The sequence below is a fragment of the Apus apus genome, chromosome 25 (genome assembly GCF_020740795.1).
Source record: "Apus apus isolate bApuApu2 chromosome 25, bApuApu2.pri.cur, whole genome shotgun sequence".
Classification (NCBI taxonomy): Eukaryota; Metazoa; Chordata; class Aves; order Apodiformes; family Apodidae; genus Apus; species Apus apus.
The window spans coordinates 830,037-845,296 of NC_067306.1; the positions used below are offsets into that span (position 1 = coordinate 830,037).

Genomic DNA, 15,260 nt, shown 5'->3' on the forward strand with positions numbered 1-15,260 from the left:
ACAGCTCTTAGGTGAAAAAAAATCCAGACTTCACAGTCTAGTGTGCTGTCCTATCACCTCCTTCACAAAGGAAGGATTTTTTGCTTGAAACAGACTTCTCATATAAATAAAGATACTCTCTGAGTGATGGCAGGGATACACAAGTTGGACAATCTAAACAGACACACAATACAGTATTTTAATAAAACTCTTGCACTGTTACTTTTAGCAAGAAGACATCAGCACTGTAGAAGATCTTAAATTCACAAAATATGAAAGAGCAAAACAGAATAACAGTCTGGTAACAGCAGCTACAGAAACCTTAGCAAAGAAAGCAGATTCATAATTGAAGAAATAAATGCACAGCCTAACATGAGAGATTTGGGATTTATCTTTTTTCTTTTAGGGAGGAACTGAGCACAAAATTTCTCTGTAGAGCTCCATCAGGTATATATGATTTCAACAAGATCCTGTGCAAAGTGACTTTTCCACCGTAAAGCAGCTCCAGGCTGCACGAGGCAGAAGATCCCATTCCAGAAAAAGCTAAATGGCCAGCCTGCCACCCAGAAGAAATGAAAGGTTCGGTCTTAAGCAAACACCACAAACCCACCAATGGGCTAGATTGCCTGAGATAACAGCACAAAAATATTGTTCAGCAAATTATTCTTGGCACAAACAACAAGATTGGTAAATGCCCTGGGAGAAGGAAACTCCCTGATGGTGACACCCACAGTCAGAAGTATAAATAGAGAGAGCTGGGGATGAAAATGTACAGTCCTGAATCTTATCAGGCTGTGCACCTAAATTTGGGATTGCGGTTAGACTCTCACCTGCTGTCACTATGAGCTGTGGCACTAAGTCTTCATCTAGCACCATTAGAATTAGCAGTGGGGGTGGTGGTGGAGGGGGTGGCAGCTCTGGAGTACGGAAGTCTGGTGGATATTCCTCAGTGTCCACCAGAAAATACACCTCTTCTGGGGGAAGTGGAGGCTTTTCTGGGAGAAGCTTTGGTGGAGGAGCTTCCAGGAGCAGCTATGGAGGGGGCTTTAGCAGCGGCAGCTGTGGAAGGATTAGCCACAGTAGCTTCGGTGGGAGGATGAGTGGTGGGAGTTATGGAGGAGGAATGAGCTGTGGAAGTATGGGAGGAGGATTTGGATCAGGTGGGGGTGGTTTTGGGGGAATGGGATGTGGTTATGGAGCTGGCATGGGTGGAGGTAGTTTTGGCAGTGGTGGATACAGTGGATTTAGTGGCTTTGGGGGTAGTGGTGGCTTTGGTGGTGGCAGCTTTGGTGGTGGTGGCTATGGTGGAGGTGGTTTTGGTGGAATGGGGTTTGGTGAAGATGGTGGCTTGCTCTCCACAAATGAAAAGCTGACCATGCAGAACCTTAATGATCGCCTGGCTTCATACTTGGATAAAGTCCGACACTTGGAGGAGGAAAATTCTCACCTTGAACACCTGATCAGGGAGTGGTATAAAAATCAAGGTCCCACTGGTACCAGAGACTACAGCCATTATTACAGAACAATTGAAGAGCTGCAGAACCAGGTATGATGTGATTTACTTAAATCTGAACAGATTCTCATTTGAAGGGCATTCCCTCCTGCAGCAACGCTCCCCTCTTTGGGGCAACACGTCCTCTCCTTTGCTGTAGCCAGGACACAGGCAGGAGGTGACACAGCCTGGCCAGCTCTTCTCTGCTGTGGGCCACGTGTGTGCTGGGGCACACCTGCCTGTGGCACAGGTCAATGGCACATCTTTACTGGTGCACCCCCTGGGGGACCTGTCCAGTGCTCCGTGCTCTTGTTTGTTCCATGCTCTCTTCCACAGGAGATGTAATTACTGCTTACTTGTGTTGTGCTGCTGGTGGCCACACTAACTACATCTTTTTGTGAGTACAGAGGAGGAGCCAGCATGCATTTAGTCTCATTCCAACCATCAACAATTTAATAGCTCCATATCTCCTAGAGGATTATGGTTGCTGCCAAATGCAATGGTAGTTATGTTCTCTCACTGTTTCTGGAACATGCGGAGATTATTTTGTTATTCTTTCCAAAAAGTATTATGTTTTTAATGGATATTTGTAAACCAAAATTCATAGCAAAGACACTTTCTTTTAGCTGGACAATAAACTCTCCTCTCTAGCTCCTGCAGGACTAGTTAGGCTTGACATGACCACAGAGCTGTTCTGAAAGGTGTTTCTGCACAGGGATCTCTTCCCTCTGCCTGCATGTTGGACTGAAAAGACATCTGAGCAAATAAGATCTGCCCTCTCCCTTTCAGATTGTTGGTGCAAACGTGGAACTGAACAAGATCCTCCTTGACATTGACAACACCAGAATGACTGTGGATGACTTCAGATTGAAGTGAGTCTTCCCCTTCCCATCTCAGTCCATCTTGCCTCCCTTCACCCTCCATGAGTTCATCTTGCCAGTTTTTCTTCATAGATGCTGCAGCCTCCTGGCTCAATGACAGAATATAAAACCGTTGGGAAAAGCATTCTGAAAAAGACTTTGTTAGCCTTTCACTGTTATTTTTCTCCAGGCAAGTTACTGAAGTGTGCTATTTAAAGTAGTACATTTTCAGTTTCTCCACCCTTGCGTGTAGAGCTGTAAGAGTACTCCTCAGCATATAAATGTCACAGAGATAAATTCTACTTAAACAAACCTATTTGAGATGGAAAGAAAATTAGGTCCCTTCTTTTAAGAATTAAGTGATGGGATTAAAGACCAAAAATGTACTGATGGGAACTGGTCACAATCAGGATGACAAAAGTCTGGCAGCACTTGTACCACCTTTCCTGTCTGTCATTCAGGTATGAAACTGAATACACTCTCCACCAGAGTGTGGCAAGTGATATTAATGGATTACGTCCACTTTTGGATCAACTGACTCTGTCCAAATCTGACTTGGAGACACAGTTTGAATCTCTAAAAGAGGAATTGATCTATCTCAGGAAGAACCACGAAGAAGTAAGTTTCTCCATACTTTAAAATAATAACTAACAAAAACTCAACACTCAGAGAATTTCATGGGGATTTCTTCCACTAACAGTAACCAGATTTTGGCCACTGGCTTTCATCATCTCATGATACCATCTGGCTTTATTTTTAGGGGTATGTAGCATCCATCACTGCTGCAGCTGATGTAAAAACACAGCTAAGTCAACATGTAGCAGAAAGAGACCAGTGAAATGCATGGCTTTCAGTCCAATGCATGGTTTTGTTGATGAACTCATGGAAGGAAAATTGGATAGAATATATGGAGGACTCAAAAGAAAATATTTATACTACCTGCAACTATTTTTCTCATGGATAAAAAAAATCCATAAAAGGATTTTCACAAAGAGCAAGGTGCATCAAATTCCTTATGACCTCAAGGAGAAAATGTCAGGGTCAATGTGTGTGTGGTGCCTGGCTACTGGTCACTGCAAGGTTTGCTTTAGGAATGGCAGAATTATTCCCTCTCATGACAAGGTGAGATGAGGGCACCTTTGCAGGAGCAACTGGGCTGTGTGAAGATTTGTGTCCCTCTCTTTGCCTGTATTTGAAGTGATGACATTTCTCTTCACCTTTACCCTTTCAGAACCTGGTGGGATTTTTTGTGGTGTTTTTTTTTTTTTCAGGAAATGAAAGGACTGCAATCACAATCTAGTGGTGATGTCAGTGTGGAGGTCAATGCTACTCCTGGCATTAACTTGATGGAAAAATTAAATGAAATGCGTGTTGAATATGAACGGCTTATTGAGAACAACCGGAGAGAGGTGGAAAGCTGGTATGAAACCAAGGTAAAGCACTGGAGGTTTTGGTTACTAAATCTTTCACAAAGAACTGGACCTATTTACATCCAGCAGAGGGAAGTGAACTTACCAAGTATTATTGAAGGGACATTCACTTTAAATGACTTCAAGCAGTTTAGAGTAACAGGTCAGTCCTGGAGTATTAAGGGTATGTGGTAAAGCCTGTAGAAACGGACCTGCAGTGGCAAGGTGAATTCCTCAGGGAGTTAGAGTGGCATGTGGGGAATTCAGTCACGACATCTTCCCTCATTCTTACGAACTGCATTCTCCAGGCTTTTACGATAACCTCATAATGTTTTCTTATTATCCAAAATGCCTCAATTTTGTATGTGAATTTCTTCAGATGGAAGAAGTTAATCAACAAGTCCACTCAAGCGGCCAGGAGATACAATCAAGCAACCAACAGATCTCTGAGCTGAGACGTGAATATCAAAGCCTGGAAATTGAGCTGCAGTCACAAATCAGTATGGTAAGTAAAGGTATCTGCCTCTGCTTCACCAGACACAGAGGCTGTGTGTGCCACTAGAATGGATACACCCAGAAATCCTCCGTTAAGAATGGGATACTAGATTACTTATCTGCAAAGATATGCTCTTTCCTGGTTTGTGAAGATCTCCAGTTTTCCCACAAAAATTAGTTAAACTCACCATATTTTCATAAACACTGTATTTTGTTTTCCATTTGCAGGTAGACTCTTTGCAATCCAACCTGGAGGACACGGAGCGTCGCTATAACATGCAGCTGCAGCAGATCCAGGCCATGATTGGCCCCTTGGAGGAGGAGCTGGCCAGTATCCGCTGCGAGATGGAGAGTCAGAATGAGGAATACAAGATGCTCCTGGGCATCAAGACCCGCCTGGAGCAGGAGATCGCTCAGTACCGGGCCCTGCTGGAGGAGGGACAGCAGGACCTTGTGTATGTAAACTGCTGAAAGAACAGCTCTGTGGAGCCCAGGGCTGCTGCATTAGTCACAAGGACAGGAAATAACAGTCTAGATTTGCCAAACAAATTTTGGACTGAACTGAGGATAATTCAGCTGTCTAGAGCAGTTGCCTCCCAGGTTTGAGGTGCTACTCATTTCTTGGCAAACCAGTTCAGTATACAAATCACATGAGGAAAAATTCTAAACTACCTCTTTTGGAGCTGGACAGGGATACCCAGGACCAGAGCCCTACCATGACCCTGGTTCCTGAAAAGACCAGGAACTGAATGGAGAGAAATCACCTTGGAAATGACTGTAAACAGAAAAATGACCATAGTTATCCAAACCTTCATAAAAGCCTCAGTGTACAATTCTCTGAAATTTTAAGCTACTTTGGTTTCCCTTTAGCACTGAGCTTGGTCCTGCCTTGTAAGTGGTTCTTTCTTTAGCTGCAAGAACAGCTAAAGCTTCATTTTCTGCCTCTCCAGTTTGGAGCACAGTGACACTGCACACTGATAAAGCAGCAATGCTAAATCTTGCAAGAAACATCTGAGCAGAATTTGGGAAAAGCAAATTTCCCACTGAATGCATTCAAGCTGAAATTGAAAGGGAGGCTGAGTTTTGGCTCTGCATCCGTTGTCACGCTGATCTGTGCTAGGTTCTAAATAGTACAGACAAGAGCAGTGCAGGCTCCCATGCAGCTTCTGTAGATAGATTTCCTTCTGAGATAAAAAATGCATTTGATTAACTTTATTTTTCCTTTCTCTCTCTTTGCAGAATCCCAGGAGGAGGAATAGGAGGAGGCATGGGAGGTGGTAGAATGGGAGGTGGTGGCTATTCCTCTGGAGGAGGAAGAGGAGGAGGTGGTAGCATGAGTGGTGGATATGGAGGTGGTAGTATTTCCTCTGGCAGTGGAATGGGAGGAGGAATGGGAGGAGGAATGGGAGGAGGAATGGGAGGAGGAAGTAGCGGAGGAGGAATGGGAGGAGGAAGTAGCGGAGGAGGAATGGGAGGGGGAAGTGGTGGTGGATGCAGTAGTATTGGAGGAGGAGGAAGGACCTCAGGAGGCATCAGCAGTTCCCACTCCTACTCTTCATCTTCCCAGTCTCAGTCCTGCAGGAGCGGTGGTGAAAGCCAAGGTGAGAATTGCTGTATGGACACAATGTTCTCTCAGCCCCACCCTTGCTAATTTATACACTACATCCACATACTCTTCTGGAGCTAAACAATCCCAAGGATAAACTAAAGTTTCTGGAAAGTGTTAGATTTACTTTTATTAAAAATTCTTTCCTACTTGTGTGCAAAGGATCAACTCGGCTTAAAAAAAACACAATTTCTATTCAGTTTCATGGGTACCATCAGCTAATCATGTGGTTAAACCCTCTGCTGTTTTTTCACCTTTCCCATTCTTTGCAGAACTCCCAGTGCTTTTGTACCAGCTCAAGTTTTCCTGCATGCTTTTGGAATGCCCATGGTCACTTACGACATTATCTTTTCTGTCTGCTAATGCTGGTGCCTCAGAGATTGAGTGCTGGTACTGAGGAAATGAATGCTTGCTTTGTTTTTGCACAGGGTATGGAAGAAAATCATTTGACTAAGGACATACATTGAGGATCCTACAGCACAAGACCTTTCAAAAAGAAATTGGCCCAAATCCTCTACATTCCCCATGCTGCCAAGAAAAGACAGATGCTCTTAACAGTTCCTCAGCCTCGCTGATGCCATTGACCCAAAAGGCCTGTCAGAGCTCTCAGATGGAACCCCTGCCCTGTGCACCTCTGCCCCAAAGCCTGGTGGCTTCAGTCACTGGCACCTGAGCTACTTGCTTTGCAGATTCAACCTTTTTGTCACTTGGGTCATTCTGTACCAGGAAAAGGTTGCTAATAAAACTTCATTTCTGTCTGATGCAACAAGGATCCTGTCTGTTGGTTTTCTTCCATTCTGTAGGTGTACACACTTAAAAAGAAAACACAAAGCCCTGCCAACACATGTCCCCAGGCAGAAAAGCCCATGATACATAAAACGGCTGATAGTCAAATTTAGAGTTAAGGCACAACTTCTGAGCATACAGGGCTGTGGAGCATCCTGGACTGTGCTGTTGTTTTTTATAACATGCCAGATGCTCTTGTGGAGCTGAGCTCTGAGAGCTGATAGCAGCTGAATTTCAGCCTGGAGCAGAGTGCAGCATCACAGCACTACATGAACACTAATGAAGTTGGCATCAATTAAGTGCCCACCCAGGCCCGACACAAAGAAACACAAATTACTACAGAGTCATGATTGTAAAATGAAAGTTTCCATTTGTGACTCACAAAATCTTAACTGATATTCATCAGTTTAAACTGGAAATGCACAGACTAGGGATCAGGTTTTGAACAGACAAGAAAAAGAAGTTAAAAGGAAATATAATTCACAGGATCCTTACAAAGTTCTCCTCTATAAAATGTTAATGCCAACAGCAATGTATGTGTATAGAGATGCTAGTATTAAAAAAAGCCTGAGCTCCAAAGGCAGGGAGAGTATCCTGGGTCAAAGGACCCCGAGGCAGCACCCAGGAAGGGTGCATTCCAGCTGCACATGGACTTGCAGGCTCGGGTGCTGGCACAGGGCTGTGCTCAGGAAGTGGCCTCTAGTGGTGAATAATCTGCCCAAGAAAATGTAGTTTGTGTGCAAGAGGAGATGGCACCACGGATTAAAGATAAAACAGCTCGAGGCACAAGGCTGGGTCCCCTGGAAGGTTGTGGCCACAGAGATGATTCTCTGTTCAATATACAGAAGATCAAAGAACGTCATTAATTCCACTATATCAGTCTAGGGCACACGGATACCCTGGGCTGCAATTTCAGTGCTGTGACTTCGGTGACCTTGTCTCACAAATAACATGAGAGAGCTGGAAAAGATTCAGGAAATGGTGGAAAAGGTATAGAAAAGACTTTTGCATGTGCACTGGATAGTATCCTAGAGGGTGTGATTCCCAGCAGGTTTCACCAGCTCCTTGTGCTTAGCTTGCACAAGACAAATGACTCTTCTGTAGGAGCTGGAAACCTTTGTTTCTCTTCAAGGCTTTTCTCAGTTTCATGGCTGATCAGTAAAGATGGAAAAAAGAACTCACTGAACATCCCATATTGCAGACGCAGTGGAAAAAAATACACAACTGTTCCTTACTCTGTATTTTTTGTTGCAAGATTTTCTCTCATCATTGGCAAACTCCTTGCAACAAATTCAGGTAATTATTATAACATTTCAGATCTAATCTTTGGCCCAGTACCATTTAATCAAATTTATTTTTTACTGCATTATACAACTCAAGGACAAATGCTGAGAAATAGCTGGTTTTAATATTATTTTGAAGATGTGAAATATTGAACATTTCTCCTCTTAATTTCCTCTGAGTCCATTTAAAACAGCTAAAATAAAGTTTGTTTGATATGAAAATATTTAATATATTTTCCCTTGCAAAATACTACTTCTGTGGCCATCATTCAGTTTTGTTCAACAAGAAAAATGAATGCAATCACCACCCTACACTTTCAGAAGTTAAATACCAGCAGGACCTAACGCAATATAAGCAGCGAGGGGAGTAAAAAATTCAGAGTAAAGTTCAATTCAATAACAGAGCTGGAAATGCCTTTTAAAAATGTAGTAATTGCTTTCAGTAAATAAAAACAGATTTCTAAATAGCAAGTGTAAATTTCAAATAAATTAAGGACTGAAGAGTCCCTTGGAGGCTGCTGGTCCTACAGATCACTACTTGGCATCACAGGAGGAAGGCAAGAGCTGAAATACTGAGTTTCATGACAGAGAAGACTGAAGGAGACAGACAGCCAAGGTGGAATCTTCATGAACACCTATTCCTAGTTATACATTGTCAGTTGAAGAGAAGCAGTGAGATATTATATTATCCAACAATACAGCCAACAAAGAGCCACCCACAGAAAATTATAGTGCAGGTTTTGTGTGAATCAACACAGACATACTTGAAGGAGATGGTAATGCCTGTTTCGTACCTCAGACAAAATTCCCTTAGCACATCATTTTTGGCATGAGCACTGGGGCTGGGAAACTTCATGGGAAGCTGGACTGCCTGGCAGGTGACACCCACCCCGCACGCTATAAAGAGCCACCAGCCAGGCCAGCAGGCTGCAGTCTGGTTTGCTCTATCGAGCTGTGCAGGGGCTTTGCGTCTGGGGCTGGACATCTGGTTGCTTCCACCATGAGCTGCAGCATCAAGAGAACTTCCAGTACCTCCTTCAGGAGCGGTGGAGGTGGAGGTGTCTGTGGTGGCGGCAGTGGCAGCAGGAGCTCCTCTGTCTCCTGCAGGCGCTACGCCTCCTCGGTGGTGGGTGGTGGAAGCTACGGTGGGGCAGCGTGCAGCATGGGCTACGGAGGGGGCATGAGCGCAGGCAGCCTTGCTGGTGGCTTTGGTGGTGGCTTTGCAGGAGGCCTTGTTGCCGGGGGGGATGTCCTTCTGAGTGGCAATGAGAAGGTCACCATGCAGAACCTCAATGACCGCCTGGCTGCGTACCTGGACAAGGTGCGACAGCTGGAAGAAGAAAATGCTCAGCTGGAGCACCACATCCGGGAGTGGTACAGGAAACAAGCTCCCAGCGTCTCCAAGGACTACACCTCCTACTACCAGACCATCGAACAACTCCAGAACCAGGTAGGGCAGCCCCAGATAGCTTGCCTCTGTCTCCCACGCACTACTCCCACTTGCAAGGATGTCCTCCTTCACTCTGGCACTGGCTCTGAGGGCTGGGACGGAGCTACTGAGTGGCCTTGCTGGTGCTACCACAGGCAGAAACCTCCCGTCTCTTGGGTGAGCAAAGCCCCACACCACCCCACAAGTGAAAGGGATGTGCTCTGGGACATGGGCTGAGGCACCAAGGAGTGCTCCACCAGCCCCAATCATGCTGGCACATACAACTGAAATCCCACGTTGTCCAGGTGGCTCCAAACCAGGCTTATGTGGTTTTCATTCCTTCCCTCTGCTCCCACTCACTTCAGCTGGATGCAGTGCAGAGCCAAAGCACCTGGACTGCGAGAGCTGAACTCCCTTTGTCTCTGCACTCTCCTCCATGTGCCAGCTGGAAGGTCCAAGGCCTTCCCTCACAATCAGCTTACACTGGTATCAAGAAAACAGAGTAAACCAACTGGGAAAAAGCCCATTGCAGGAAAAGGGCTGAACATGTTCCTCGGGACACATGGAGAACCTTCTCTAACTAGTGCAAAAGAAGTAAACAGTAAGGATGTGGGAGGATGACTGTGCTATCCAAAGTTTTCTTGACAAGTACATTTGGAACATTAGCTTATGGCCCCAGCATTACTGCAGGACACAATTCCAAGAGCCACCACAAAGCTCTCACAAAGCTTTGGGTCTTCTTTCACATTGTGCAAGGTGTCTTGAACACAAAAAGACTCCTCTCCACCTTCCCTTTTACAGATCATTTCTGCCACTGTGGACAATAACAGACTGCTTCTGGACATCGATAACAGCAAGATGACTGCTGATGACTTCAGAATGAAGTGAGTACCTCTGGTGAACCTTACATGTCTTTCAAATCTTCCTCATAACCACAGCAGACAAGGCAGCACTTCCCAGAGTGGTGTTACTGAGTCTTCATGTTTTATTGGGATACTGAGCTAGGTATTGACCATCATAATCTCATATCCCCATTTCTCTGTCTCTCTTCTCTGTGGTGCAGGTATGAGAATGAGCTGGTCATCCGTCAGACTGTGGAGGCTGATATTAATGGCTTGAGAAATCTTCTGGATGACTTGACCCTGGTTAGATCTTCACTGGAATCGGAGCTAGAGTCCCTGAAGGATGAGCTGATCGCTCTTAAGAAAAACCATGATGAGGTATGATCCAAACAGAAAGGTAAAACCATAGATAGTGCTTTGATTGTTCAGGGTTCCCAAAGACACACATCCAGTCAACTCAGCCTTGTGTCCACTGACTGTCATTCCTTTGTGCCATCACGTTGCTTTACCCACTGTCCCCACACCAGAAATGACCTTGCTCTTTGTTTCTCTCTTGGGACTCTCTGCAGGAGATCAGGATGCTGCAGTCTCAAACTGGTGGCGACGTGAGTGTGGAGGTCAATGCTGCCCCTGGAGAAGACTTGACAAAGGTACTGAACGACCTGAGAAACGAATACGAGCAGATCATTGAGAAGAACCGCAGAGAGGTGGAGCAGTGGTACGAAGTCAAGGTACGTAGTGACGCGCCAAGCGGAGTCTCCTTCTGTGGGGAAGCCCAGACACCCTGGCACTGGCCATGCAACGCCCTCGGCTGAAAGGGGGAGGCTGCTCACCTGCACCTCCCTTCCACAGCTGGGGAATGGGAAGGAGGAAGTGCTGCAGGATGACTGCAGTGGCAGAGGGAAGCAGGCCAGGGCTGATACACAGACCTGGGTGGAACTTCAGGATCCATGGAGCAATGACTAGGCTGTCCTCCATGAGGTCGGGATGAGAGGGACAGGCTGCCTGGCTATCTCAGCTCTCAGTCAGCACACCTGATCCTCACGGGATTTTCTCACTCACAAACTGTGTGTTTGGGGCTTGGCTCCTGCAGATTGAAGAAGTCAACCGCCAGGTCACCTCCAGCAGCCAGGACATCCAGACCAGCAGCCACCAGCTCACGGAACTGAGACGTGAAATGCAGAACCTGGAGATCGAACTGCAGGCGCAGCTCAGCACAGTACGTGGGGCAGGGGTTGGGGCCCTTCCCTCCCCCAGAGGCAAACTCCCGCCTTGGGCAGGGACGGCGAGAGCTCTGGCCCTGAGCTCCTGCACTTCCACTTCCAGAAAACCTCTCTGGAGAACTCTCTGGCAGAAACGGATTCCCGCTACGGCTTCCTGCTGCAACAAATCCAAGGGCAGATTAACTCTGTGGAGGAGGAGCTGGCCAGTATCCGCTGTGAGATGGAGAGTCAGAACCAGGAGTACAAGATGCTCCTGGGCATCAAGACCCGCCTGGAGCAGGAGATCGCTCAGTACCGGGCCCTGCTGCAGGAGGGACACCAGGACATTGTGTATGTGTTCCATATTACAGCAAGTTAACAAAAATAAGTCCTTGTGTATTCACTTGCTAATAGGGAGCTCTTGTCCCTGGAGCTACATCAACATCTTTTTGATTGAATGTCTACTGCTTAGGGATTTTTTTGTGAATTAATTCCTCTTTTTTTACAGTGCCTCTCAAGGAGCTTTCCAAGGTGGAAAATCCTCCCATGCATACTCTTCTACTTCCTAATCTCATTCCCAGTGTGATGATGTGACAGGTAATACAACACTTTGTAAGGATATGTTTACAAGTGGGTTACATCTGTCTTAATGACTAGAATATATTTTGTCAGAAAAAAAGTGTTGTGTTGTGTTTTTTACTGTCCACGATTCTCAGGTCCAGTAGTCCAGGAGTGAGAGAATCTCATTAACTCTGTCATGGAGGAATCAGGGAGTAAAATATACTAAGTGTTGCCCCAACCTCCTGCTAAATATAAAACACAGATTATCAGCTTTACAGGATGGGATATGCTTTGCTCTTTGGAGTTAAAATAATAAGAGTTCTGAGAAGATGCCTGGAGCCTCTGAGCTTCTCCAGCTGCTCTCTTGCTGACATGTTTGGTGTATGAATTCCGTTTAGCAGGAAAGACCAGATTTCCCCCTGAAGCAATTATTTGCTCTGTCTTTACAGTCAGGAGTGTGCTGGAGCAACAGCAGTGACACCAGTATCCTCCGACTGGGACACACTGAGCATGTACCAACCCTCCTGCAGCAGCACTGGCAGAGCCAAAACAACTTGGAAGGACAGAGAGCCTGGGCACCTGCCCCCACACCTCTTCTTTCACTTTGTAGTGCTTCTCTTACTCAACTTGTCTTTATCAATTGGTAAAGGGGTTAAATTCTGCTGATAACTCTGCCTCTAATAAAACTTTACTTCTGCAATGCAAATAAAAACGTGTCTGGTAATTTAATTTAACAAACTCCAAGCAGGTGTTTACCAAGCTAACTAACCAAATACAGGTTTTTCTCCTTAAGAAGATAAAATATGCAGTAAAATTGGAGATGAGAGGGCAATACTAAATTATAACAGCTGATTTATACATATTTTGCTTTCTGAAGATGCCAGTAAAGCTCATTTTCAATCTAAAACTGTAGATCAGAGTCACAAAAGCAGCCAGATTTCATTCAGTTACAAGTGCCTGTTGTTCCCTTTTCTAGCCAATCTGGTCTCTGGTATTTGCAGTTTTGTTTAAGACTGAGGGTATGTTCTCTTAGGGTAATGACATAAAAGGTTTTCTCATGAACAGCTTACAAGTACTGTTGAGGCTAATCGTGGGGCTTGGCTCTGCCATCACTGCATGGTAACTGCAGCCTGTGTGCACAAAGAGACACCTTCTATTCACATTGAAAAGCTGAGTTTCCAAACTGGCTTTTTTCAGTCTGACATCAGGAATTTGTATGAACAAAAGCCCTTCTCCAAAGGAAAACCAGCTCATTTCAGGTCTTAACAGTAGAGAAAGGGATGCAAAGCCAATGCAAGCATGACTTTCATCTCAAAGGCTGGCAGAAATCATTCACATCCCAGCTGTACTTAACACAGCCAAAGCAGCTTCAGAAGATACTTTTTTGAGGCAGGATTATGGAAACTTGAACTGCAGTTGGTGAATATAAATAAGCACTGAAAGGTTGTTTTGCTTCCTTCTAATCTTCCAGAAGCACAGAGAAGTATCAGAAAGATCAAAATACAGCCCTCTACATCCAGAGAACTCAAGGGAACATCAGAGCTGCGTGTCTTTCCCCATTTCTCAACTACTCTGAGTGTGAGGTCTTTGTGGAATACATCACCCCAGCAGGTAGAGGCAAAGCGAAGAGGCAAGGATGGCGCTCCTGGAACAGCTTAATTTCTCTTGGGAATTACTGATAAACTTCTCCGTTTTCAGTGGTAGGAAGGACTATGGAATAACAACTTAGACTGTAGAATTCAAATAGCTCACATTGTTAGGATTCTCTGTAGGTCCACACATGGGCAAGGTATAAGGATCCCTCCCAGGGAGCCACATAAGAGAAAAGTAAGAACAGAATCTGGTGCTGTGGGAACCAATCACCTGTGGACAAACTGAAGCACCACACAGTGAGTGATGCTGCAGGGTGATGGGGAATAAACAGCTGGAGTTTCTGGGGAAACTCAGGGTGTAGCAATCTGCTTACCAAGACCACAGTTGACTCATTTGCTGTAGAGCAATTACTTACCAGTAATTTTTTCTGAGGTTGTCCTCTCCCTCTTGTGTGACTAAAGACATATCCCCAGTAATGGAATCACAACTTCTGAGAAAACCACTGACTGCTTTGGGTTCTTTTGCCAACTGAGAGTATCTGTGGCTTTGCATCCAACTTCACCAGTGGGCAAACAGCACTTGGGAAGGCTTCAAAACTCCGTAACTTCAAACAAACGTTTCTGATTTACAGAGGTTCATATGGTGCATTGTGAGCAAAAAGTCTTCAGGGGAAGACATGATTTCAAAGCTCTAACAGTCTCTTCAAACAGCTGAGAAGCCTCTATACCCTCTACAATAGAAAATGCCTGACCTTTTTCTGCCATCACAAGGGTTATGAATGTTAATGGCACTTTAAGAGCTCTGGCTCTTCTGGCTTGTGAAGTAAACCCATACGTTCAAATTGCCTCACAAGAGACATCTCAGGCCAAAGGGCTGTGTCCACAGGATGGTGGACCAAAAATGCACAGGAGACATGGAAATAACCATGAGTTACAGAATAGAGTCTAAAGTTTTTGTGACGGAGCTACAGCAGTGAGGAGAGTAGATTCAGCTATTAAAAGAGTAGGACAGAGAGACAGTGAAAAGGTACCTGTTGATGGGATAAAATTACAGCATTGGGAAATGTTTGAAATTGTTGGGTTACATGTTATGATGCAACACAGATGAGAAGGAGGTATAAAATCAACACCTCTGGCATTAATGCCAATCAGCAATAAACATCTCATAGGGAAGAAGAAAGGTGAATTTCAACAACCTAATGAGGAAAACATGAGTAAGGAATCACACCCTGTGAGAAAATAATTTTTATTTTTTAATAATGATGACTCAGTCTCAGTAACATATGCAAAGCAACTGGTTCTGACGTGCAGGTAATTAGAGAGCTACCAATAAAAGAACAATCATAATTATGAAGATCAAAGTATTACATTATCTTCAGCATGTCTATGAAAATGTGGGTATCAAGAAAGCGGGTAAAAGGCTTTCAGTGACTCTCCAGTCAGCCATGCCATACTAACGTTGGTGGCTCTCATAATCCCTGGTGGCTACACGGCTTGCAGAGAAAACTGCAAGTTGTGCAGAAGCAGGATGGTAAAGGAGTAAAATAACAGTGCAATCAAGTGGAAATTTTTTACTTCCAAAGGGAGATGAATTCTCATCAGAGTTTAACTATCACGTAAAGAGGCCCCTTGTCTTTCAGGCTTAAAATTTCTGTTTTTCAGAAGTGATGTAAAGGCAAAATTTCATTTCCAAAGAAGGGTTCATCACATGCTGTTCTCTTACA

The 15,260-nt window shown here is 44.9% G+C and overlaps 2 protein-coding genes across 2 annotated transcripts; both read left to right on the forward strand.

The window, feature by feature from the left end:
• Nucleotides 1-820: 820 nt before the first annotated feature.
• Nucleotides 821-6,610, forward strand: LOC127394345 (keratin, type I cytoskeletal 13-like). Its single transcript, XM_051640218.1, has 8 exons — nt 821-1,525; nt 2,261-2,343; nt 2,793-2,949; nt 3,603-3,764; nt 4,120-4,245; nt 4,464-4,690; nt 5,475-5,836; nt 6,270-6,610. Exons 1-8 carry the CDS (start codon nt 821-823, stop codon nt 6,293-6,295), a joined length of 1,848 nt encoding a protein of 615 aa, XP_051496178.1. The 3' UTR covers nt 6,296-6,610.
• Nucleotides 6,611-8,910: 2,300 nt separating this feature from the next.
• On the forward strand, nt 8,911-11,962 carry LOC127394358 (keratin, type I cytoskeletal 15-like). The gene is made up of 7 exons (XM_051640239.1): nt 8,911-9,360; nt 10,141-10,223; nt 10,403-10,559; nt 10,751-10,912; nt 11,275-11,400; nt 11,508-11,734; nt 11,892-11,962. Exons 1-7 carry the CDS (start codon nt 8,911-8,913, stop codon nt 11,950-11,952), a joined length of 1,266 nt encoding a protein of 421 aa, XP_051496199.1. The 3' UTR covers nt 11,953-11,962.
• The last annotated feature ends 3,298 nt before the right edge of the window (nt 11,963-15,260 follow it).